At 40.8% G+C, this 26,812-nt stretch overlaps 1 protein-coding gene across 17 annotated transcripts in view; it reads right to left on the reverse strand.

The window, feature by feature from the left end:
- LOC139748110 (follistatin-related protein 5-like) overlaps positions 1-26,812 on the reverse strand; it is a 467,164-nt gene that overhangs the window by 16,103 nt on the left and 424,249 nt on the right. For 13 of the 17 annotated variants that reach the window (XM_071660752.1, XM_071660756.1, XM_071660755.1 and 10 more), the window contains 6 exons: positions 17,187-17,307; positions 16,448-16,666; positions 13,516-13,628; positions 13,174-13,332; positions 9,115-9,255; positions 6,492-6,624 (listed from right to left, as the gene is read on the reverse strand). In XM_071660752.1, the coding sequence (XP_071516853.1) occupies positions 6,492-6,624; positions 9,115-9,255; positions 13,174-13,332; positions 13,516-13,628; positions 16,448-16,666; positions 17,187-17,307 (886 nt within the window). The remainder of the gene's footprint in view (positions 1-6,491; positions 6,625-9,114; positions 9,256-13,173; positions 13,333-13,515; positions 13,629-16,447; positions 16,667-17,186; positions 17,308-26,812) is intronic. The other 4 variants (XM_071660768.1, XM_071660769.1, XM_071660765.1 and 1 more) reach the window with 1 other exon arrangement.

Consider the following 26,812-nt stretch of genomic DNA (forward strand, 5'->3'; position numbering starts at 1 on the left):
CGTTGACTCCGGTATACCACATCGTTCCAATTCACTCTATTCCTCGCACGCCGTTCACCTTCCTGTATGTTCAGGCCCCGATCGCTCAAATTTTTTTCACTCCATCCTTCCATCTCCAATTTGGTCTCCCACTTCTCGTTCCCTCCACCTCTGACACATATATCCTCTTTGTCAGTCTTTCCTCACTCGTTCTCTCCAAACCATTTCAATACACCCTCTTCTGCTCTCACCACACTTTCTATAACCACACATCTCTCTTACCCTTTCATTACTTACTCGATCAAACCACCTTACACCACATATTGTCCTTAAACAACTTATTCATAACACATCCACCCGCCTCCACAAAACCCTATCTATAGTCCATGCCTCAAACATATAGCATTTTTGGAACCACTGTTCCTTCAAACATACCCATTTTTGGTCTCCGAGATAACGTTTTCGCCTTCCACACATTCTTAAAGGCTCCCAAAACCTTCATCCCTCCCCCACCCTGTGACTCGCTTCCATGGTTCCATCCGCTGCTAAATCCACTCCGATATCTAAAACTCTTCACTTCCTCCAGTGTTTCTACATTAAAACTTACCTCCTAATCAACTTGTCCCTCATCCCTATTGAACCTAATAACCTTGTTCATTCACATTTACTCTCGGCTTTCTTCTTTCACACACTTTACCAAACTGTCACCAGCTTCTGTAGTTTCTCACCCGAATCAGCCACCAGCGCTGTATCATCAGTGAACAACAACAGACTCGCTTCCCAAGCCCTCTCATCCACAACAGACTGCATAATTGCTCCTCTCTCCAAGGCTCTTGCATTTACCTTCTTAATAACCCCATCCATAAGCAAATTAAACAACCATGGAGACACTACGCACCCATAACAGAAACAGACATTCACTGGGAACCAATCACTTTCCTCTCTTCCTACTCGTACATATGCTTTACATCCTCGATAAAAACTTTTCTGCTTCCAGCAGCTTGCATTCCACACCATATACTCTTAATACCTTCCACAAAGCATCGCTATTAACTCGATCATATTCATTCTCCAGATCCATATGCTACATACAAACTCATCTGTTTTTCTATGTATTTCTAACACACACATATGTATAACTCTTCACCTACTTTTATCAGGGTGAAATGCCTTCAAACGACGCGCCCTGCCGGAGTTATCGTCTTGCGTTCTTACTGTGATTGGTGGATACCGAAGCTGTCGAATATTTGACTTTTCGCTTGAATATATAGGATTTATAGAGATTCTATAGAACATTTGGTTCTGAGCTTTGAGAACTTAGTTTCGGGGTAATATAGAGTAACCAGTTTTAAACGACGCGTACAGTAAAGGTATATACAAAGGAGACCAAGTGTGATGTTTATCTCCTCAAACATCCAGAGACGACTGGATCTCACCGAGGTGTTCCCATCACTGACACCGGTCTGTCAACTACAGTCATCTAGCACACCTTTCTCACTGTCATCCTGATGTTAATTACATTCACCGGTGGAGTTTGAACAGCAATAGTGACGTTCTAAATCCACTTGGATTTCCTTCCTCATAACCACCCTCTCGCACACCTCACTGCCATAATTTTCACACAAGCTGTTCCTCAGTCCCTGAATCGCCAACTTTGCTCGTAAGATCGACAACTAGCCCAACTTCCACCTACTATTATCACTTAAACGACCGTCTATCCTCTCCAGTAAATAACACTCGTGGAGCGAAAAAAAGTTTTTATACTCTTTGCCATGTCACAGCATCATATATATATATATATATATATATATATATATATATATATATATATATATATATATATACTTAGTCGCTGTCTCCCGCGTCAGCGATGTAGCACAAGGAAGCACACGAAAGGCTAGCCAATCCCATACACAGGTATATACATAAACGTCCACACGCGCATATATATATATATATATATATATATATATATATATATATATATATATATATAATCCCGCGTTGAGTCAAAATATACTTAGGTTTTTGCAAGCTAAAACGAATGTGAGGTGGAGATATGAGAGCTGGTAAACGAGTCAAGTTCTTGCCTCTGGTGTGGAAAACTTGCTAATGCTACAGAATCACGGTCTTTGTCTCTCTTGGACCCGGGATGGAACAGCGATATGAAGAAAACAGTCCTGGAGTGTTTTGTTTTTTAAATCGTGAATTTTTTCTTTAGCTTAGAATCTCCTGAGCGTTAAAGTTTCAATCAGGTAATCTTGGATGAGATGCACAAACACGACGGGAAGAGTCGAAAGGCTCACCAATACCATCGCTGAATATCGTATGTTATATTCACGAGGATCATATGAATATAGATATTAGCATAAATATGAATATAGATATATATTTGAATATAGATATAAATATGAATATATATATATATATATATATATATATATATATATATATATATATATATATATATATATATATATATAATTAGAATATAAGTTCATGAATATCAGGGAAATAATTCCATGATAAATCCTCTTTTATTTCTAGTACTTTTGAAAATAATTTTTCACTGGAAAGAGAGACAGCTGGAAAATCATCCATTATATCGAAGTTTTATGCAGTAAGGGTATTAACGGATATAAATAAGGGGAACGGAATAATAATCAATTTCACTAGAGTCGTGCATCAGTAAAATAAACAACACTTGAAACATGAACGTATTAGCAGAAGGAACGAAACTGTGTCAGATCGTCTTAAGCATTTATCTTCTAACAGCTGACAAATCCATTTGCCTGACTACTACATATATTATCCATTCACAATGAATATCATCGTCCTGTTTTTTTTCCAGCAGACTGAGATATGCAACAGTTCATATATATTCATGAGGAAATTGTGCAAAATATGAATGCAACAGAGATACGGTGTAGCCGGGAAGCAAGTCATGCTTAAATGTTTTCCCAGTCTAGTGGCAGGGAAACGGTTATCTGACGATTAAAGTGCGTTGTGTTGAATTGGTATTTTCAGATTAAGAAATTTAGAAATAAGACCCTCCAGTATAATGGAGTGATGATTTATAGATCTGGAGAAAGGAAAGCCGTGCTTCATTCAGTGACTAATGAAGGAGAATGTTTTGTTAGTATCTATGACGATCTACTGGTGTGCCTCCATCCGGAAATAGAAAATCATATTGTGAAGGCTTTCCTCAACGACGTTATAATAGTTATATCTAGTATGAACCGACTCCTTGCTCCAAACTAGAGAATTTCTTGGATTTCAACTGTCAACCGCTCTCTGTTCAGATGAACAAAACTCTTCATAATAACATCAAAATATCTTTATATATATAGATATATATATATATATATATATATATATATATATATATATATATATATATATGGATCATGTTATATACCCTAATGTATCTAAGGGTGATAATACCAGACTGCAAATACAAGTGGTTTCACCGCGAGCGTAAGGTGTTTTTCGGCAAAGCTGTCTCATTGTCAGTAGACGAAGAGTATAATTTCGTCATTGAAACTCTTGTTCGAAGGAGTCCATTTTCCTGCTCCATATTGGAGCACAGCCCCGAAAGGGGGTTCCTGTGGTTGTATTATGGCTTATAAAACGAAGCATACTTCATATTGAATCACTTGCTTCATGAGGTACCTTCTAATGATTTCGGAGACAGACGAAGTCAGAACACGTCACCAGCGCACCTGTGTGTGTGCAAGGTATCAACAGCGCCCCTTTAACTTCGAACATTGAGGGTGGCTCAGATTCATGGACAAGATCATACAACAGCAACTGCAAATATTCCGACGACTGCTATTCTGGAACTGGCTTATATGTAAACACTAAAGAATATTTGAGATATAACACTGCTTCAGGAGTACTGAGTGTTGGTCCTCAACCAAGCCAACACGAGAGGTACGTTTTGCGAATCAGTCAATAAAACAGCTTGGGGATCGCACATAACTACAGTATCCACAGCGAATCATGAGTTTCAATGAACACTGTTCATTACAAATTTTCGGTAGACTCTCATGGCGACTGTCAAGATCGGCACTTCAGTATTACTTATATCGCAAAGACGCTAATTACTTGAGTTAGTTAATCAATCATTTATGATACGTATGTGGCACCTGAGCTTCTCGTTCGATATTTTCTTTTCATCGTGTGGATTATGACCGAGGCCAATTCTGTTATCAGGGGCCACATACAGCTTGTAATATTGTCTTAAAATTATCTTTAACACTTTAAGGTGTTAAAGAATTTCGGTTGGTGGATTTAACTTATGTTGACGGCCTTAATGACCCTGGCAGTTGATAGGCCTAAAGCCCAAGCAGCCAACCAACCATCTGCTATCAACAAGAGGACATTGATCAGGACGATAAGACGGCAGTCGTTTGGTCATACCTCAACCCAAACTTGGGGACACTATATGTTGGTCATGAGGTAGTCCTTCACAAATCTGCACTTTCCTTTAGCCTATAAATAGCGCCTTTACTTTAAAGTGTTTGAGATCGATGGCAGCAGAGACTTGTCATGGTCATTATCCTACTGAAAATACAGCAAAGTTATAAGTAAAAGCTTCAACCTCTAAAGAAATTTGAGAACTTTTTTCCTTACTGATCTGGATAATTTGATCATTACAGTACCGAAGGACAGTTGACCAGGCGAGAAGACTGATCAGCTTTTTATTCCTACGTTTTTCGTCATCGCAGACACTAGCGTTAAGTAGAAGCAGTGCAAAAGTTTAGGAAAATTACAAAAACATCAAGATTTATAAAAATGTGTTCTTCTCAGGGTGAAAAATAACAAAGATATTCATGCTGGATTACGGAAACTAATGTAGATAAGTAAAAATGTGTAAAAATTCATATTCAAGGAAATTTTTTTGAAGTTTTTCTTCTAGTAAGATAAACGTAAATCAGCCGAGAGTGTCTGTCCAAAATAAGCTCCAGGTACAAAGCAGTTCAACCAAGGTAATACATATGACAATCTTTAGTTATAAAAACAAGGCCCCATACTGGACTTTATAGATACTTTTCTTCCCCATCACCAGCCCCCGTCCCCCCGCCCCATCATCGCGCCCCCGTCCAGAAGACCTCGATAACAATTCTCTACAAGAGGCTATTCCTTAACATAGCTTTCAGAGGTGACATTTAACTTTCGTGAGCAACTGTCTTACCTCATGACTTTAAAGAAATTGCCCTTAACAGGCAGAGGAATCTATTCTCTCTTGCTTCATTAACCTTTTTGCAAAAATTGTATGAGGTCAAGGGAGTTTTCCCTAAAAATCTGCTTGAATTTAACCTTTAGTATCCAGTGATCGTGGTGATTCTTAAAATGTCACCTCTGATTATTTGGGTGCGATTTTACAGATGTACATTTATCATCTAATATCATTAGACGGTAAATAAACATTCAAATAGAAGTATATACTTTCATTAATGGTCTGAATCTAACCTTCAGTATCACAAATAAGTTAAAAGCAACAGTTATCCATGTGTAAAGATACAATAAAAACGCACCGGCCACAAGAAAATAGGTACCTACTTAATCATGTCAGAGCGGAATACTAGGCATGCTAGGGTAGGCGGGGGTCGCAGGAGAAGGATGGGTGGGGGGAGGGGAGGGTCGTCATGCGGGGTAAGGTCAACACACCACATGCAGCTCCAACCTAAAAACCTACCCCTCATACCCTTACTGCCACATGGATGGAGATGTCGCTTCTCTTATCGTCAGATCCGAAAATCAATTTTATTCTTGAACCGCTCAAATTTCTACTCAGCCTTATCTTTGATTAAGAATGTATCTTAAAATTACCACATTAACTTCTGAGAAAATCTCTGAAGCTGTCCTTCCATGTTACTTAACCGGAAAGTGAAATAAGACAGCTAGTCAATATATGGGATGTTCTGCCACATAACTTGTCCCACTGTAAGAAACAAGAGATACTTGGCAGTATAAAGTAACTGTCTTTTACATAAAGGTGAGAGAGTTTTATCAGATTTCCTCAGTTACTCAAAGGACAAGTTCTCTTACAAGGAAAATATGCTTTTACTTCAATTGAGGAACAAATGTAAAAGTTGACTATTAAGGAGATACCTGAAGGCAGGAAGGATTTGCTTTCAATCAACATTTGGTGGCAAATATTCGTAAAGAATAGGGAAAGACTGGAAGCAACCTTCCAGAGGGGCCACTTTGTTCCCATATCATCGTGAGACATGAGCCCTCCCCCTCTTAGCTGCGTCATCAACCATCTTCATCATCCTACCCAATTATCGTTGACCTCCTGTTAACCCTCGTTAGTCACCCTATCAACCATCGTTAGCGCCCTGAGCAAACCCACTGTTAGCACCTTAAGTAACCACTGTAAGCAAGCCCACGAGCCACTGCGAACGGCAGCGGATGAGCCGTCCATCATGCTTGTTGGTTATTAGAGGTGGAGGGGATATGTCGGTGGTGGGTGGTAACGGGAAGCGGGAGGCGTGATAACTTACTGTACAACTTACTGAAGGCCGTATAGAACTCGTTAAGATTGAGGTGACCGTCGCTGTTGGCGTCGTCGTAGCGTAGCATGTCCACCAGCGAGCAGTCCTCCGCCAGGCGGCTCACCTCCTCCATTTGTGACACCTGTGTCAGTAAAATCATTTACAGCCTTTATATTAAACATGATATAAAAAGCCGAATCACTGTTACAGGGCTATTCTCGCATCCCATAACTTTGCCTTATCATGGTAAGGAACCTATCACTTGCATCTGTATACACACACACACACACACACACACACACACACACACATTTTAGTAAGAGTTCATATGAATTCGTCTAACATGTAATATTTCTATACATATACCGCGACATGTATCGTGGAGACAGTCCACCTCAGCAGGTGCCAAAAACTGATAAAGTTATTAAAATCTCAAAATTACAACAGAAGTACGCCACTGTTTTGATTTAATTAATCGTTTTCATGTAACATGATGATATGAAAGGTCAGTCTGTATCACCATCTGCCCCTTATCACACATGACTGATACGAGAATTCCAGGGTTCCAAAGCTACCAATTGTGTGGTGGCTCCACTAGGAATACGTGGAGCGTGTGTGTGTGTGTGTGTTTGATGAATTCCCGACAAAGGACATGGCTTAGACAAGCAATTAGCAGCACAATGTTTTAAGCGAGCTCATGGTTGCCCCACTAATGCCCAGGTCGACCATGTTGATTAAGGTCTTTGCAGTCAGGAGAACATAAAGCTAAACGTAAAGAAAAAATCATATAGTGCAAAATAAGTCCTTGGTTTATCCGTAATAAAATTTCTGTTATTGAAGGTCTGTCATTCGTAACATTCACATGCTCCAAGTTGGTTTGGGAGTTGAAAAAGCTTTTTGAATTATTTCTGCATGTTCACAATTCATTCTAACTGAATTATAGTTAAGAAAAAATAGAACTAAAGAAAAAATCATTTGAAATCTTCAAATAATGATTATGGTCACCCATAGCCAGTCATGTTGGAGGTGCCCTCAACCTAGCAATGAACAGCGACACACATACACACATACATAAACACACACACACACACACACACACACACACACACACACACACACACACAATGTAAGCTAATACAGGGTATCAGAACTTAGGCGGTAAACAAGGATTTGCACACCCCACATAAATCCTGCTCTCACGTTTCAGATGACCAAACTGTGCATGTCATTGGGGAATAGCATGTTAGACACCAGAACCAAGATGTCGAGTACTGTGTAGTGTCTCATTTCCAAAACAGATTCTAGATGTAATTAGACTGAAGGAAAATACCGATCTACACTGTGCAATGAGATCAGACGTACCTGTTATGTTGACTAGCCAAATAAATACTTTTCACATAAGGGAGAAAAATATCGAGGAACGTACTTTGCCTAAGCATATAATCCAATCAAAGTCTATCGTTCTATGATCATTAAACATATATGTGAAAAGACTGCTCATTATGAGAGTACTGTTTGTTATACTAACTGACTACAAAAGACAGTATGAGGAATCTGTGTAATTAAGATATTAATTACTCTCAGCCAAATGACAGGAACAAGTTGAGACTCTTCCTCGTTTCATTATCTGAGTTAATGGGAAGGCTGGGAAGAGATGACTATCTTAACTTAGTTACCCCAACGCTGAAATGAAGTGATGACAATTCCGCTGCTCTTAAAGATGTAGCAGCCTTTACCATTATGCTAGATCTTTCCAGTGAATCAACAGATAAATGTCAATTCTGTCATTACTCTTTACAAAGCTGCAAGTGATTCTATATTTCTTCGTATGGGTAATTCGCTATCCGCTCATCTATCCATGATCATGATCATTAGCCACATGTATGATTAAGATTAACCAAGTATACTATACGTATGAAATCCACTTTACACTATGTTAATAAGACGGAGCATGACCCCGTCCCCAATCCTTCCATATCCCTGAGTGGTTAATTACTCTCACCGAGCCAGACTCCAAAAACGCCAGATAATACATACGACACACATATGACATTCTTTCCCCTTATCAAACTCGTTAACACGAAGGCCTTAAACACACTACCAGTACTAATAGCTCTTAATATCATAAGATTCAGACAAGAAAAGGAATCCTAAGGTATCCCACATAAACAGTATCCTCTACATCCTAAACTACACCTGACCCATCCCTAACCCATCGGATCATTTACCTGTTCAAAAGTTATATATATATATATATATATATATATATATATATATATATATATATATATATATATATATATATATATATATATAAGGAAAACTACAACCTATAACAACCTAGTGCAAATTTTGGGGCAAATTCCTTCCTTAAGCAGGTCTAGAGGAACTGAAAGAGAAGAAAAGTTCATCATCCTCCCAGCAAAACATACATTTTGTGTTTGTGAAAACTTGGCTTAATTCTTTCACAATTTCTAGATAAAAAGGATTAAGCTTCACGGTTGGAGTCACACTGACTAACGACCCAACACTGATCATAGCCTCGAATGCTAGGAAAATTGTCGTAGAAGATAGCTCGGGAAGGGAGAGAGAGAGCAAGAAAGAGAGCGAGTGAGTCCCACTACCAACTCACCTGTTCTAGCTCATCCTTGTCCAGCGCACCGTTGTTGTTAGTGTCGAACTTGGAGAACATGAGGCCAACCAGGTATTCCCGCTCTGATCCTCGACCCTTCTCCGCCATCAGCCGCGCATGATGGTACAGGAGCAAGTTGTCCTGCCGAAGAAGGAGCGAGTTATACAATCACATCCACTACCACGACCACAGTAAAGAAGGAGCTTGCTTGGTAATACGGATAATTGCAGATTGGGCTAAAGCATTTGCCAGATTGACATTATGTTTTCAGAAGAATACAGTAAAGATATGGTATGTATTATGTGATGTAGCTGCCATTCCCACCTCACGAACAGCTCTTACTATCTCTCTTCCTAACATAGAATCCATTTTCCCCCCTTATTTTTAAGTAGGGTCCATTGCTCGCCTCGTCTTAGCACAGAATCCTTTCCCCCATCTTGACATAACACAGAATCCATTTACCTCTAACTCTCATTTCATGAAATGAGGTAAACAAGGAGCAGATTAGGGTTAGAGATGTAACATCAAAACACTCAATACTGCAGGTGCACACTGGTAAGCCGTGCTTCCTAGGGCATTAAGTGTGGAAACTCTGAACAAACAAAGGCACAACATACATCTCTGTCGGACCCTAACTTCAGCCTTGAATTAATCCTCACTCCCCTACCATATCTGACAACACTTGCTGTCATAAAATACTCCAGATGCATTTAGTAGTTTACTCTATACACTGTTTGAATTCGGTGACTCTTCAAAGTTCTCCCCTGCTTACATTACGCTTTCCTAAAGCAGTGGTCTTGCATGCAGAATTGTTTTCTGTTTTTTTTTTTTTACCGGTTATCGACTACTTAGTGATAACTGGTTTTTACCATATCCTTGACATTATATTCCATAAGAAACGCCAGAGTGATATCATATATCACTTTCAGTTTGATTTATGAGTATATATATCCGTGTGTTTTATTATCTGTCTTTCATGCCTCTTACTAGTCAAGTATCATTTGATCTCTGTGATGTAGCTGTGTGACCTGACACAACTGGTGGTAAATGCAAAAATGTCTGATAAACCTACCGTGGATGTATGGGTGGTTTGTGGTATCTATACACTATGGATGGCTGTCTGTGCTTCACCCACCGAGGTTGTCTGTGCCCCACCCACGACGGCTGTGATCCACTTATCATGAATGGTTGTTTATGACTCATTTACCGACATTGGTTGTCTATGATCCATCTACTGTGGCATTAAAGGTTAATGATATCAATTCATCAGGACCTTAGCACCAGTGCGACCTACATCTATACTCACAAAGATATCGGTAACTGATATCCTCACTCACTGGGGTTTCTATCTTGCGTCTTTCGTCACACCAACTAAATCTTTACCTCAGCTCTTAAACACTTCTCCAAGGATCGTTTTTTCTCTCTCTCTCTCTCTCTCTCTCTCTCTCTCTCTCTCTCTCTCTCTCTCTCTCTCTCTCTCTCTCCCCATCGAGTGTGAGGGATTGAAATTTCCTGACTTCCTTTAGCGCATCTCGTACACAATAAATCATCAGAATATTTCTCACGGCTCTCCCAGTCTCCAGTCGATTCCGGAGCGGCGCGGCTCCATTAGATTAATTGAAGAATTCTTATATCTTTCACTTGCTTCATTTCGCTCCACCACATCTCACCTTTACCTAGACGAAAGGTTTTATCTTAGTTGTTGCTGGCTCCAGGTTCATCATCCCTCCCTTTTCTTCAATTCCCTTAAGGCCCTCCGATATATATATATATATATATATATATATATATATATATATATATATATATATATATATATATATATATATATATATATATATTTCATTTACATATTACTATATATATTTTCTTTATGGCGGCACCGTTAGGATCGTAAAGGAACATAAAATATTCTAATATTGGACAGACGAGACCGCGCCTCTAAAACGCCCAAGCACTCTTGTAGCCCAGACCAAGTGTCTCGCTTGCATGCAAATGGTGCCGGCAACAATGGCTGGCACACTTGTGCGCTCCATACACCATGTAATTCAGCTGAAGTTGATATCAAAGGGCAGGGGGCCTCCGGCTACCGGGAATGGGACTATCTGAGAGTTTATGGGTCAGGCAGGACGGTTAGTGTGGTGGGTGGGGTTTGGTGTAGATGGGAGTGGTTGGTTGTGGGAGTTTTTCGTGGTAACAGCGATAGCCGGAAGGATGTCGGCAGCTCGCTGACCGGGAGGGTGTTGGTGAAGTTTTCTGTGTCAAGAGGGTTATTATCAGTCGTCTCATCCGAACTAGCGACTGCGGAGGATCTTGTGCTATTGCTAGAGAGAACGCGTGAACGTGCGAAGGACTACGGAGATGGAAGAGGTCGAAGCAAGCGTGAAAGAAATACCTATATGTGATATTTCAGGGTTAGAGAGAGAGAGAGAGAGAGAGAGAGAGAGAGAGAGAGAGAGAGAGAGAGAGAGAGAGAGAGATATTTTGGGTTGAGCTTAGCGTGGGCCTGCATCAAAGACAATACAAAACGAAGCTTCAAGATCCTAGGTACGATGGTATTGCCACTGGGCTGGGTTACTCCCACCAACTCACCAGAATTTCCCCTCCTCGTTCAGTGGCTGGGCTACGGCCAACTCACCAGAGTTTCCCTCCTTCATGGGTCAGCACTGGAGAGACGAGATCTACCTCGCCTGTTGCTCCGGATATTGAGCAACATATATCTTCTCTGACTGAGATGAATCTTCCAACTAACAACAGCAGGAGTCTGGTGTATTTCAAGGCCATATTTTTCCCTACATTTACTAGTTCTAGTACTAAGTTTCCCTCAGAGGCACACATTTAAGTTATCATTGTGTGATTTTATACCGGGCTATTTTTAGAATACTCAATTTTCCTCTGTGGGAACATTTTCTTTCACTTCAGCCTTCTCTGTTCAGGCAAATGACATCATAATGCCTATTTTCAGATACATAAGATTATATTTTTCTTCTATTGGAAACATATTTGCTTTTCACAGAGGTATCATTAGTTACCCATCAGATACATTGTCCAAGGAGACAACATATCATTATTTGCCTATCCCGACGGAAATGATCCGTATAGAAACCCTCTGTTCTGAAGCAGAAGAAATATATATACCTGCTCTACACATTAATGTCTACTTCGTGGAAATGTTCCACAACGCTAGAGTCACTCAAGAACAATGGCTGCCACGTTCAACTGATTTCCCGCGAGGGTTGCCTTACTCTTTACTCCATCTCGCAGAGAAAGCTACCCTCCCTCCGGCTGGGGCTGGTAGATAATTCACTTCAACACGGAAAATTAGATATACGATCCTCCTCATCATGGCTGATGAAACTATAGAAGATTCCCTACAATATTTACCCTTTGTCGGACGCGGACGCACGAGTCTCCATGGCCCTACCTCAGAATTTTGAAATTATGTTTTAGAACGGCAATCTGCCTTATGTGGACGATGATGTGGTGATTCTATATCTTGTTGTAGGTTGGATGTAAAGATGTATATTAAAACCTTGTAGCTTTGCGGTTAATAGAACTGCAGTATATGGACGTTTGGTTGATAATCTCTGATAGTTGGATGGAAGCTGATACTAATGAAATATGTAAATTACCTCGTGTTTTAAAACTGACAATTCAAATATGTTGAATAATAATCTACATTAGTGCGAGTTAGATTTTTGAATCATGACGACAACTGATGAAAAATTGTAGTGGCATATAGTGATGATTTATGGGAGGTGGTTGATGATTAACACAGATAAACTGAGAGTTTTACCGTAGATTATTATGATGAAACTCGAGATATGAAGAATCATCGGTACTGACGACACAGAGGTGTTGTTTTATAGTCTATACTGATAATCTATAATGTTCTTACTCCTATAGGTGTGTGGAATCTGCCAAAAGCCTGTCTTTACTCCTGCATGGGTCGAGGTCAGCCTTCACGTTGTCTTTATTCCTACAGGTGTTCCTAGTCTGCCTGAAGCAGGTCTCTACTCTTACCTGCGTGTCTGGTCAGCCTCCCAGTGTGGTCCATACCTTGAGTATCTCATATTGCTGCATGGAGCAGGGGTTTTCGTGCGGTGTCTTGTTGGCCTGGTCTCGCTGGGCCTCGTGGTCCTCCTCCATCTGTGTTGTGTCCTCTTGCTGTTCCTCTTCTTCTTCAGGAGGTCGAGTCGTCAGCACAGCTCCTCCACCCTGTGGACACCATATGTCCTTTAACTCTATCCTTACAAAGATCTATAAGAATTGCTGAAATAGGCCTGAACTACGGTATTAATTTGAATGAGACTTTCTTCAATACACTATTGGATCATTTGGGACAAGATGACGTGACAAACTTTCACCTGAAACCTTGTAGTCAGCGAGAAATAGTGGTACCTGTGTAAGGTCGTCGCGTACAACTGAATTCAGCTGCTTGACGGCGGGGTCGTCGAGGTCTGGGGCTGGAGTGGCAGGCATAGGGGTGTTGTCCCAGGTGATGGGCATCAAACCTGCCGGGAGTAGAAACAAGAGACTGAATCAGAATCCAGAATATTGGGGGAAGATAGATAGATGTGGGAGAGAGAGAGAGAGAGAGAGAGAGAGAGAGAGAGAGAGAGAGAGAGAGAGAGAGAATCATAAGCCTCAGTAGTCAATGAAGCCTAAGCCTCATCACCACAACGATTACGATCGAAGACATAAATATCAGAGTATTAAAAAATACTTTTATATCACATCCTCCGTTTGGGATCCAAACTCCTGTCGTAAAAATAACTTATGCATCGTAAGTTTTCGTATTTTTCGGAAAACCAATTAGCCACGTAGGCAAACAGGCTCACGAATGGATTAGACCTGAGTGAAATATTTCTCATACTGGAAATTTGGGGAAGATATTGCGTTGCCTTTGTACAATATGGCTTGAAAACTAAATGGGAATGGGAGGCAATATTCGTAACAGTCAGCAACAACTAGAGGAAGTATATCATCTCTTTGTTCATGGGAAGAAAAAGATATCCGCTACGTAAAGGAGTAGTACTTCAGCTTCTTTTAATGGGCATCATTTGTGAAGAGATCTATTAGCAAGCCAGTGGAAATGACGGAACACAAGCTAATTACCAGGAAAAAAGTGAAAGCTTATAATTTTTTGTAGACTTTGGTGACAGTATGATAATTTGCATCCTCCTAAACGTATGATCTCATCATTCAATTCTCTGCTTTCTAATATCAATCTTTTTCACTACTTACTAAAGGGACTTGGTTGATTTCAAGATGTTATATGTTCGAGTGAAAATGTTTCAATTTCATATCTTCCTCCTCAGTGACATAAGCAAAGTAGTGCATGATATAAATACAAAAAGGAAAACGATCAATACATCCAGACCAAAACAGACCCCTCGTCGCTACCGCCCTCCTCCTCCTACACGACTGCAGCCAATCAACGTAGTCAAGGCGTTAGTACATGAAGGTCTTCGTTGTCTTCTCTTCCTACGGTCGTATAACCTTTACTCTTTTCAAGAACCTCGTAGAAGACTTCTCACCAGATACAGAAGGCCAAAACAGAAGGCCAAAACCTGCACGGCATCAAATCAAAATGATAGCTCTGGGTTCCTAGTGGAGTAGCAAGTGAATAACGTTGTGAGTAAATGTACAGTATCACCAGACAAGATACACTAAACTGGCAACTCAAGCTACGAATCACGACTCACTCCTGACAGGAGCCGAACATCCATAACATGAAATCAGAAGCCCATGGACACTCAACACAACTCTCTCCTCACACCAGGTCACACAACACAACTCACTTCACTTCTGACGGGATTCGAACATTTGACATCATGAAATCAGCAACCCAGTCAAATGGTTTCCAATGCTGTCAGTATATGTGCTTACCCAGAGATATATGAAGTGATTCCCTGACAGGTCCGTCACCAATATGTTATAGTGCTTGGAGGGAGGGGTTGGAGGGAAGCCGGATGGCGAGACAGTCGGCTGGACAGTTGAGGAAATACATAGAAACCAACAAATTATCGAACGGGAGGCACAGCGATCGGGAATAATTGGACAAATTGATGGGATGTCCAACCCCGACTGTTAAGACGTGAGAGTAAGTGACAGAAGACCAGCAAATAGACTCAAGTCTGCACTGAGACGACAGTATATATCTTTGAACGGTACAGGAGGAAGAGAGAGACCATAGAAGCATCATCTATTTACAAAAAGAGTTGAGATGTCTTTGCTTCATCTTCCTACCATGCTTTTCCTTCTTATGAAACACCTAAAATAAAGCAAAGAATCATTTCTGAAATAAAATACACCCACCTCACATACAGTATTAACATGTGAACGATGGAACAACGACACAAGTGCAGCGTAAAAGGAACTTTTGTCTCTTAGTATCAACGGCTGGCGCGCATCCCTGGGTCAGGTAATAGGCCATATCGCTTTATCAGTCCTACGCGGTCCGTCGTTACGGCACAGCCGGGACCTTTACGACGATCTAATGAGGTTATGGCAAGCAGGAACGAGGGTGAACCTGCCCTAATCACCGCGTCCATTGCTACTGTGGGAGGGGAATGGAGGAGAAATAATGGAGGGCGATTGTGTGTGTGTGTGTTCCTCTTCCGATGTGTACTGCTACAGCAGATAAAGCGTAAGGTTGGTACTGATACCTAATTAGCAATGTCGTTGTTGGCTTAAATGTACAACGCATATTTCCGAGGTATACACTTTTTTTAAGGATTTTATGACGTAGAGGCAGAGAAAGAGAGGTAGAATAATACCTAGCTTCCCCGTCCTACTGAAATACCTGGGCAACATAGACTGTAAAAAATAGAAAATATTCTTCGGTTCCTTTGAGACTCAGTTTTTCTTAAAATTACATTTTCCTTGATTCTACTTAGGTACCATAAAGGAGTACTATCTGCAGTTTTCTACGTGTACGTCAGGAAATGTGGAAGATGATGTATCTACGATTTGTGTCAATGTGATGATTCTATCTCTGCTAACCTGCATTAACAAGAGACCAGGCATCACATCCCTTGTCGTGTATCATTCCTGTTCCTGCCTGTTTACGTTAATCTATCTTTGACAGTGATAGACAAGAGAGCATCTTCCTTGTCTTGATAACTGTCTACTCTCCTGACAGTGGATAAGGTCGTCTCTTAATAGACACGTTTCAACTAGGATTTTGTTGAGATATATAAAGGTAACTTTGTGCTCTTCCGGGAAAAATTTCCCATAACTCTACGAAGGATCAGGGAGCACTTTATAACTACCGAAGCCATAAAAGATTCTACCACCTTTCTGAGAAGAGGGATAAAAACACACTCACCTTTTTTGAAACATTTCCTGCTCCTGTCTATGTGGATTTTGGCTCCAGTGACGCAGGCAGCACGGTGCAACTCACAGTGGTTGAGGTAGAGACGTCCGTCAGTGCCACAGACAAGCTTACGGTGCCTGGAGCAGAAGGGTTGGCACTCACATTGTGGGTCCCCGACGTGGTTCAGACGGCACACACGACCCCGTTCGCAGAAGTGAGCCTGGCAGGGATCTGACGAAGTAGACAGAGAGGTAAGTCCGTCAGCTGGAGGACAAGACACAAACCTACAGGAAAATTGTCAATTTTAACACTTGAAGACATATCAAGTTACGTATTAGTGGGGCAAAACACTATTTACTGCCTGGGTTAAGAATGGGAGTTTTTATCAACATCCAGGACGTACATTTCGTTAAACGAAATGTTTCCCAAACATGCAGGCATCACACACACACACACACACACACACACACACACACACACACACACACACACACTTATACACACAGTCATTTGTGTCTGTTAATCTATATCTGAGTATCTTAATTCTAAATAAAATTCACAAGGGCGGCATTCAAAAATAGAACCAACAGAAACTATAGTCACTCGTAGAAATGATATAAAAGATATCACAGAACAGCTCATTCGAGTTCTAGAAGTGGTGAATAAGGCATCAGAAGCTTAAAATCCTTTATACCTAAGACAGGAAACTCCCTTTAAAAATCAAGGTGATAATGAAGATGGTACTACTAACCGTGATGCTCCAGTACATGGGCGTCGACCTGCTTGCCCTCTACCATGTAGGCGCTCTCCGAACACCACAGTTGGTGTGACTCATCGTCGATGTAGGGCGTCGCGTCCCGGTGTCGACGAGACTGTTGGAGGAAGGAGCGAGAGACGTGAGCACTGTGGATGTGAAGAGGGGATGACGGATGGGAGGCTGGAGTACAGGAATTACTTAGGGATAACTGCATAAAGGATGGTAGATAGATACGGGACGTAATGCAAAAGAGAGAGAGAGAGAGAGAGAGAGAGAGAGAGAGAGAGAGGAGAATTTTTAACTATTTACCATATTTGTAAGCTTAAATATAGAATGTTTATTCTGTTTGTAAAACTTTAAGGCTACAGGTAAAGATAAAATGAAAGTTGAAACATGAACTGTACCTACTTTAACATATCCTATATCAGGGGTATAAAAGCCTATGAATTTCATAGTTGCTACGTAATATACAATGACATTATTAGACTCATTCTTAAAACATACTTCCCCCTCTCACTGCGTTATAACATCATCTTGAATAAACGTCTTGGACCACCTTCTTAATTCTTCCAGTTTCTAAACAGATGTAAGAAGTAAAAGTTCCAAATGAAAGAATGATTAAGAGATAAAGAACCTGAACAAATTCACAAGTATACTTTTAAGAGTTGAGGCCGTTAAAAGCGTGATACAAATCTTCACAATGAAGGAGTCTCGAGTTATATTACAACACTTAACAGCAAGCATTTTATACCATCATGGACAGACTTTTGTCGGGTTATGAATTAGCTTTTGTTCCTGGCCGGGAGTCGAGTTGGTTACGTTTGAAAACGAGTTTGCATTGAGTAATGAAAACAGAGGCAGGAGGCGCGCTCACTCATCCTTAAAAACAAACCATCTGCCTTTACGATTTTTTACCCAGATTGTCATTCCGCTCGTTTTTATACATATGATATTGTCTCAATTGTTCTCCTATTATCTAAATATTTTATTATGATGCATAGACCCTAATCCATGCACACTTTCATCACAACATTAATGAAATATCTAAAACTTTCAGTGACGATCACGATTCGAAATATTTGTATTTTACATCAAAATGTAAATTGTTAGGTTCCGTGAAAAAGTTAAAATCACTGGAAACGTATTACCGGATGTCACTTTTGTTTTGCTGGAAAGAGTTGACGAGATTATTTGATTTGTCTCCCATTTTCCATTTTCCCTTAAATCCTGTCAGAGTGATTAATAGGACGCCGTAGTACAAGTTAATGTGTAGCGGCTGCCAAGTTATAATGCAGATTTTGGATCACACAGTTAACCCGGCTTATGAAAGGTTTTATGATTCAAGTTCTTTCAAATCGGTGTTTAATGGTGATCAAAAACATCTTGGGGATAGGCAGAGTCTCAGATTTACACCACACAGAGGTTCATCCAGCAGTTTTAAGAGTATTTTACAGTTTGTGTAAAGCACCATCAACTCCATATACCTAATCGATATTGATCATGAAATTCTTTTTACATATTGCAACATACTGTTTTCCATCCTTCAAACTTCCGAACCATCTACATCTTCAGCAAATGCGACAGTTCTTGATGAATTTGCATATGTAAATACAGACGTGAGCTCCGCGTCTCACAGGAACCAGCGATGGTCGAGTGTGACAAGCGACAGAATAGAAGAGATGAAGATAACACAACACCCAGCACAATGTTTAAGGCTTACCAGTGTGCGGCTCAGCTGCTGTTGATCACACTTTATATGTGGCAAAACTAATGCCACTTCGTTAGCACTTTTCTTGTTTTTAATATCTGAAATTCGTTGACTCAGTTCTATAGGGTGCGTTTGCCCTTTTGATTCCTGAAAATCGTTTCCCACTTCTCTTAACAAAGGTACAATATTCATATACTCGTTATTCCACTCATTACCGACCGTGTTGCTATCACTGTGCGGCTGTGTCTCCTTTGTATATGACAGTCAAAGGCTTTTGCTGCTATACGCCGCTACGCAACCTTCCCAGAATACTGACAATAGAACTGCACCTTCATCCCGAACATTATTTTCACACTACTTTAAAAAGTGTCTCGCAACATCCTTTTTTGTCCTGGCTTTTCTGTTCGATTCCTCAACGTCTACAAGCAGTTACAATGTAGTCGTCGAATTGCTTCTTTTCCTTTGAGAGGGTTAGGGTATGTTAAGAAAAATATTCATGTGGGGCAGAAATGTATATATTCACAAACTCTTCCGTCATCTCGTACAGAATAGCAACGATGAAAATATTTTATATAAGAGTTTTAAAAGCTTTAGGTCCAAACCTGTTTTATATTCTATAGAAGTTTTATATCTCATTTTTTTTTTCATAGTAAGATTGATACACAGCGGATTTATACCCTTCCCCGCCAGACTCTAGCTCAGAGTTCAGAGATATTCCTCGAGAGAAAAGAAACAGTTTATCGTTATTACGAGTAAAAATATATGACATTCAATGGAGCATTCCAGAACTGATGATTCATTTCCCCTGCTCCTTTCTGCAGCAAACCCCAGAACAACTGTCTCTAGAGAGGTGTAAAGTACAGATGAATCATGGAATTTAGCAGCATCAAGTTTGGACCTCTTGGTTGTAGATAAACTGCTCTAGTTTGCCTGGGTGCTCGCTAACCTACTTCTCGAAGTGAACGGATAAATTCTACTTGCTCCAGCTAGCAAGAATTCTGGGCACAAGTACAAACATTCTTTAAAAATGCCAATGTGTCCTATTCTTGACCTTGAAAGCTGCGATAATAATATGACTACAATGGCCAGATGTGTCTTTGAAATCGTTTGTCTATGGTGATAAAATTCCTTCTCTATAAGCACATTATATATATGTAAATATTTTTTTTTTTTTTTTTTTTTTTTTTTTTATACTTTGTCGCTGTCTCCCGCGTTTGCGAGGTAGCGCAAGGAAACAGACGAAAGAAATGGCCCAACCCCCCCCCCCCCATACACATGTACATACACACGTCCACACACGCAAATATACATACCTACACAGCTTTCCATGGTTTACCCCAGACGCTTCACATGCCTTGATTCACTCCACTGACAGCACGTCAACCCCTGTATACCACATCGCTCCAATTCACTCTATTCCTTGCCCTCCTTGCACCCTCCTGCATGTTCAGGCCCCGATCACACAAAATCTTTTTCACTCCATCTTTCCACCTCCAATTTGGTCTCCCTCTTCTCCTCGTTCCCTCCACCTCCGACACATATATCCTCTTGGTCAATCTTTCCTCACTCATTCTCTCCATGTGCCCAAACCATTTCACAACACCCTCTTCTGCTCTCTCAACCACGCTCTTTTTATTTCCATATATTATATATATTATATATATATATTATAATGCAGGAGAATGCAACAAAGTATAATAAATAAATATATATATATATATATATATATATATATATATATATATATATATATATATATATATATATATATATATATATACAGTATGTTTAAAAGGCTACTTGATGGCATTAATAGATCTAGAGATGAGTCCCCGAGAGTGTAAACCTCTCTCCTTATAATGCATCAATAGGTCATTGCACACACACACACACACACACACACACACACACACACACACATTCGTATAACCCCATAAAAACAGTATAACAGCTGGTGAACAAATATTTTCTTCACTTGACAGTGATCCCGGCCGTAAAAAGTATGACCTTCGGCCTGAACATAAACCTTGTATCTCAGACAAAAAAAAAAAAAAAGAATTGTAATATTGTTTATCTTCGCCTCTCTCTCTCTCTCTCTCTCTCTCTCTCTCTCTCTCTCTCTCTCTCTCTCTCTCTCTCTCTCTCTCTCTCTCTCTCCAGCATTATACCTCACACAACCTTGCACAGGACACAGCTAGTATAGCGATGGACAAGCGGTTTTGCGATGTTGGCTCTCAACCATTACCATACACAAACAGCGGCATCCCATGACATACACACACGACCATCTCTCGCCTCTTTACATTTACGAGGTCAATGGGCGAGGTCAATGATTCACATCCTAGAACTAATGGAATTTGGGGGACTTACAACGCCCTCCCTCCCGTCCCGTAATAAAAGTTTTCTCTGTTACAGATTTTCCCAAAACCTGATACGTACATCCCACACCCATCTCCCCTCCCACCGCCACCCACTTACTCACACACACACATACATACACACACACACACACACACACACACACACACACACACACACACACACCAATCACGTGTGAGGTGCGAAGAAAAATGTCTATGCGACAAAAAAGGCTGGTGTACGCCCGAGAGACAGACGACAGTTCCCCACCCGGCTAACTCACGTATGTCGAGAGACAGATGAGGGGCACACCCACCCGGCTATCCCATCGATGTATAGCAGATCATAGAGCTGGTTACACCTCTCTACTTGCCATCAGTTAATATCATCCCCAGACTGTTCGTTGGAACATGTTCTAGGAGGGGAAAAGCAGGCGCCACCCTAGTCTTAGTTCAGGGAGATTTCTCAGCCTACTTAAGTTATATATAAACGGTTGAGGATAAAATAATGAGGCTATGGTACACAGTCGAACACTGCCGCGTACGGCGGCCGAAGCGACAATCAATAAAGCGTTGATGCTTAGCCTAGTCATATCCATATCAATATCATATATAGATTTAGAACGAAGTACCTCTATGGAGGAATGTTCTTATAGGATTATTCAATTATCTATATTACATGAAGATGGCTGTAAAAAGGAAGATGGGTTGTACATGAACTTAAATGACATATTTCATTCCGTATGGATTATGATTATCCCAGGAATTTGCTACAAAATTATTATCATATACATCCTCATAAACCTTTCTTTTTATCATGAAAGTCTTTTGAAGTCTATTTCTGGCTTACTCTTCATACGTAAGTGTAGGGATGGGAGGCTAGGAAAGGTGGCTGTCCACCCCCCTCCCGTAGGGGAGGTTGGTTAGGCTTTTGGGAGAGTTCTTTCGATATTCCTGACTCACAGATTTAACCAGGTTTTAGGCTGGGTAAATTATGGTGTGGTGGTCGGTGGCAGGAAGGTTAGGGTGAGTGTGTGTGTGTGTGTGTGTGTGTGTGTGTGTGTGTGTGTGTGTGTGTGTGTGTGTTTGTGTGTGTGTGTGCGTGTGTGAAGCTAACCCCAGGCCCACAGCAGGCGTAATGCTGCTGTTCCCTTTGTTGATGATAATGCTGCTGATGCTGCCGCTTGTAGTATTACCCCTACTACACTTAATGCTGCTGTTCCTGTTGCTGCCTCTACTGCTACTTTTACTATTACTACTACTACTTCTGCAACTACTGCTACTCTTCGTTATATTCATGGTACAGCCGTTGGAGCTGCTGTTTGTGCAGTGCTACTGTTGCCGCTGCACTTGCCCCCGTTGCTCATGAAATCCCCACTGCAGTTGTCACTGTCATTTGTGTTACTGCTGGTACCACAGCTTATACCGTTTTGCTGCCACAGGTGCTGGCTTCTGTTGCTGTTATTGATAAAGCTAATACAACAAGTACTGTTGATTTAGCTCCTGTACATGCAGGTGTTTGTAATGGCATTGATGTTGTTATTAATGATGTCGTGTGTGCTTTTGTTACCTCTGTTATTGTTGCAGCTGTTACTGCAAGATCTTTTCCTCACGTTAATGCTATTATTCATGCAAACACTGTTCCTGAAGTTGTTTTATTAATATTTTCTTCCTCGTAAATGACCATTTCCTAATTAGTCATCACCTTTACTGTCCACTGGTAACATTTTCTACTTCAGTATATGGATTACGTAATTTAGGGATTACTATACGCTACGAGACGGGTAGTCCATTTCATTTAACCATCAAATTCTTTCTTTTTATGCAGAAACGTAAATGTACGATAAAACATATTCTTTTCCGTCTTTCTTTAGCTTAAATTTGTGACCCTCTGGAACACAGTTTCTTAGAATTAGATTAATTTGTGACAAAATTGTCGGAAATTGTCGACAGCACAGTGAATGTGACAGGCTGACCAAGTTCCCTAAACTAATCTTGCGAGTTTCTTAATTTTTTTTTCCTCCCGTCTGTTGCAGACGACCATGGTCCTCCTCCGTCCCTGTCTGTTCTTTACTTTTTTCTCTCTCTCTTCCACCTCTTATCTCTAGGCTTCTGTCAGTTGAGTAGTTTTAATATTTCATAATCTCCCTTTTCTACATTGTTAGCATGTGATTTTTTTTCTCCTCTTTCACTGCTATCATACGAACCGTTCTCCTTCCTTCACTGCTTTCACATGTTTTTTCTCCTTTCTTCATCACTGCAATGTGCTTTTTTCTTCTCGGAGTCCCTTCATTATGTAACCTCACCAACACATGACCAAATTTTCATATCATGCGATGATATCCTCATATCCAGTGGCCATAATCTTACGGCGTGTGATCGACTATACCTTCTTATTATGTGACCACACTACCAAATCATGTGATCTTGGCCCCAAATCATTTGATCAAAAACCACAGCCCATCACAGAACATCCTTACTTAATTTTCATTCTTTTTTTCTACTCCTTTTTTATATTATCGTGAACGTCTTTGGATTCTTTTCAATCTTGTCTTTTATATTTTCACAGGATTTCTTTTCATCTTAGAGATATATTTTTCTCATTTCCTCACTCCAATTAAAAGGGTATTTATATATGTGCAAATGTCCCTGAATATATGCACGATATGTGTCTCCACCTAGAAATTGGTTCCCTCTTCATATATGAAAATATCTTTAAGTTTTTTTTCCCTCGCATTTCACAGCTTTCTGTACACACAATTCTTTAGCACACTCTTCGTCCCAAACCATCTGCCTCCTATGAGCTTCCTCACTTGTGATCTGAAAGGTCTCTCTAGTGTACCTTAAGAGAGTTTTTTGAAAACGACATCTTACATTTGCATACATATTACGCTTACTCTGGAACCCTTCTGAAGTCAGCGACCTCATATGTACCATTTTTGATCCTCTTCGGCGTGTGAACCTACCTCGATCGGTCTTACACCCCTCAGGGGTTTACATATCTATCATATAGCCGGCCCTAGCAGCATCCTTCGTTCGTTTACTATGACTAGTTTAATTCCAAACCCTCTCTGGTTCGTTCACATCAACTGAATTGGTTCTAGATCCTCCCTGGCTTCTCATCTCTTCAGAGATGGTTCGAAACCTTATCTGAGTTTCATTATCTAGATTCAAATGTAATGGGGGTTCCTGCAATTGACTTATACCTGATCTAAAACACTATTGGAATCACTAATCTCAAACACATGACATTTGTAGCCCAGTGAGAGCACTTCCGGCCAAAGAGCTTCATAATACCTTTCTTTTGACGAGTACTTTAGAACACCCAGAGACCATCCGACCTTCTCTATATAAGACCTAAAACCCTACAAGAAAGTGAATTATCTATTATATATTCGTCGCTTGTGGATCAGGCCAAGGGAAGTCCTATCTCATTTGCACAAGTCGCACTATGAACACATCCCGGACCTCAAATTACAAACATCGTTAGTTGGTAATACTCTCAGTGTCTTCTATTATTTGTTTAAGCTTCCTTCCATGTGGATGTTCCTGGAATTAACCATAGAACCTTAAATGTATCATGGTTAAAAGTGGAGGCCACAGGAACACCCCATCTTCGATAGAGGTATATAGGAAAAGTTTCATCTCCACGATTCTGTTAGTAACATTGTGCTATAGTGATGCAAAACACATCATTTGTCTAAACAATAACAATTCAACTCGAAGATATTACGATCTTTAGTTTTGATATTAGTAATGACCTAGCGTTTGGAGCAATTCTGAGCGTTGATTATAATTAGATTTCGTTAACAGGAGGCGGGAAGCACTACCTTTGCCAGCGACTTTGACGACAAAAATGCCCAACCTACAGTGAAAGATTGCTATGAATATTAAAAGGCTGGTGTAACTGTACACAAACTGTAATTGAATTTAGGCCAGCGGACTCGATAGCAGATATGATAACAGAAGGGAGGAGAGTGTTACAAGTGCTAGTTTGGGCTTGTGGAGTGTTGTGGTGGTGTGGCTTGTGCTCTGGTATAGACTCTGTGGTGTATTCTTGGAAGTGGTGCGTGGTTTGCGTGGTGGCGTGGCCTGTGTGGTGGCATGGCCCGTATTGTGGTCTAAGGTGGGTGATCGTGTTGCCTTGTTAGTGGTGTGGCTTTGGTGTTAGTGTGGCCTTGATGCGTGTATGGTGTTTATGGGAGTACGTAATCGTGTGGTAGTTTGATTCTGAGTGGTAATTATTTTGGGTACAATGGCTTCTGTGTGGTAGCGTAAGTGGTGCGAGATGTAAATTCACTTAAGACATTAGCGGTAGAGGAGAGGGGTTTATGGTCATCCAAAAATCAATAATCCCATCTCTCTCTCTCTCTCTCTCTCTCTCTCTCTCTCTCTGAAACAGACTGCGACATAAAATGCACCTCCCACTTCGTGTTAAATGAAAACGGAATGGAAGGAGTAACATAACTCTGGGGCTGCACAATGACCCGGGTTTAGGAGAGGGGATCGGAGAATGGGTCGAACTTAGGAACAGTTGGGACTCCTCCCAGCACGGATGAGGTCCAGGTGCAGGGTTCAGGGCACAGCTGCAGGGCTGCCGTTAATTATGGTCAGGGCAGCTAAGCTTAGGGAGCCCTTGCAGGAAGGAATTAGAATGTATGAAGTCGGACTAAACAAACCAATTTCATGCAGTGATATCAGCTGGTTGGAACGGGTTCCCCTGAGGCCCTTCCTCACATCTCCCGACCCCGAGTTCCTCCCAGCATCAGACTCTGCCACCACAGGTGCCAAGAACACTTTTCGGAAGCTCTCCAGCTACATACCATTGATAGACGTACTGGGTGTTCCTCCCACACCCTCCCACCTAACAGGCCTACAACACGGCTCCATGACACACTCAGATTTCGAACACCTCGCATACCTCGACATATAGACAAATTTACATATACAGAAATATATATATTTCTCTTCCCTTTCAGCTTCCTGTGGCTCACTGCAGTACAAAGCCTCAACTCTGTTAGACCCCGGCAGGCCACTTGGCCAATCAGACCCGTGTTATATAGTCATCTGAGGCAGGATTGGTGGACTGCTCAGGTCACACAGGCGTCCGTCAACACAATAGTGCCTCAGGTTCCACACACACCCGGCTGAGGTAAACAAACCTCTTCAGCATGTGTTATGGTTCGGAGGCGCTGATGCGCTCCTCTCCAAGTGTTGTTACTTAGATCTGTTTATGTCGGCACATGGTTACTGTGAAGGTTGGATTAATGGGTCTTGTTTTGCGACTTCCTAAAACTTTTTGCTTCTCACAGTTAGGTCTGCTTAATTTCTCCACCATATTATAGAAATTCATCATTCGCATTTCTTCCCTTTTCAAATAGGTTGAGAAAACTTATTTCTTTACATGTCTACTAGATCTAAGTGAGAATCAGGAAAACATTTATTTTAAAGAAACAAGAACACTTCGTCTGTCATCAAGACACTTAGAAGCAAATTGCCTTAAATGAGAGAAAATATCCTGTTGTAGGAACTGATACAGTCAGTCAGCGTTTGTC

The sequence above is a fragment of the Panulirus ornatus genome, chromosome 72 (genome assembly GCF_036320965.1).
Source record: "Panulirus ornatus isolate Po-2019 chromosome 72, ASM3632096v1, whole genome shotgun sequence".
Lineage (NCBI taxonomy): Eukaryota > Metazoa > Arthropoda > Malacostraca > Decapoda > Palinuridae > Panulirus > Panulirus ornatus.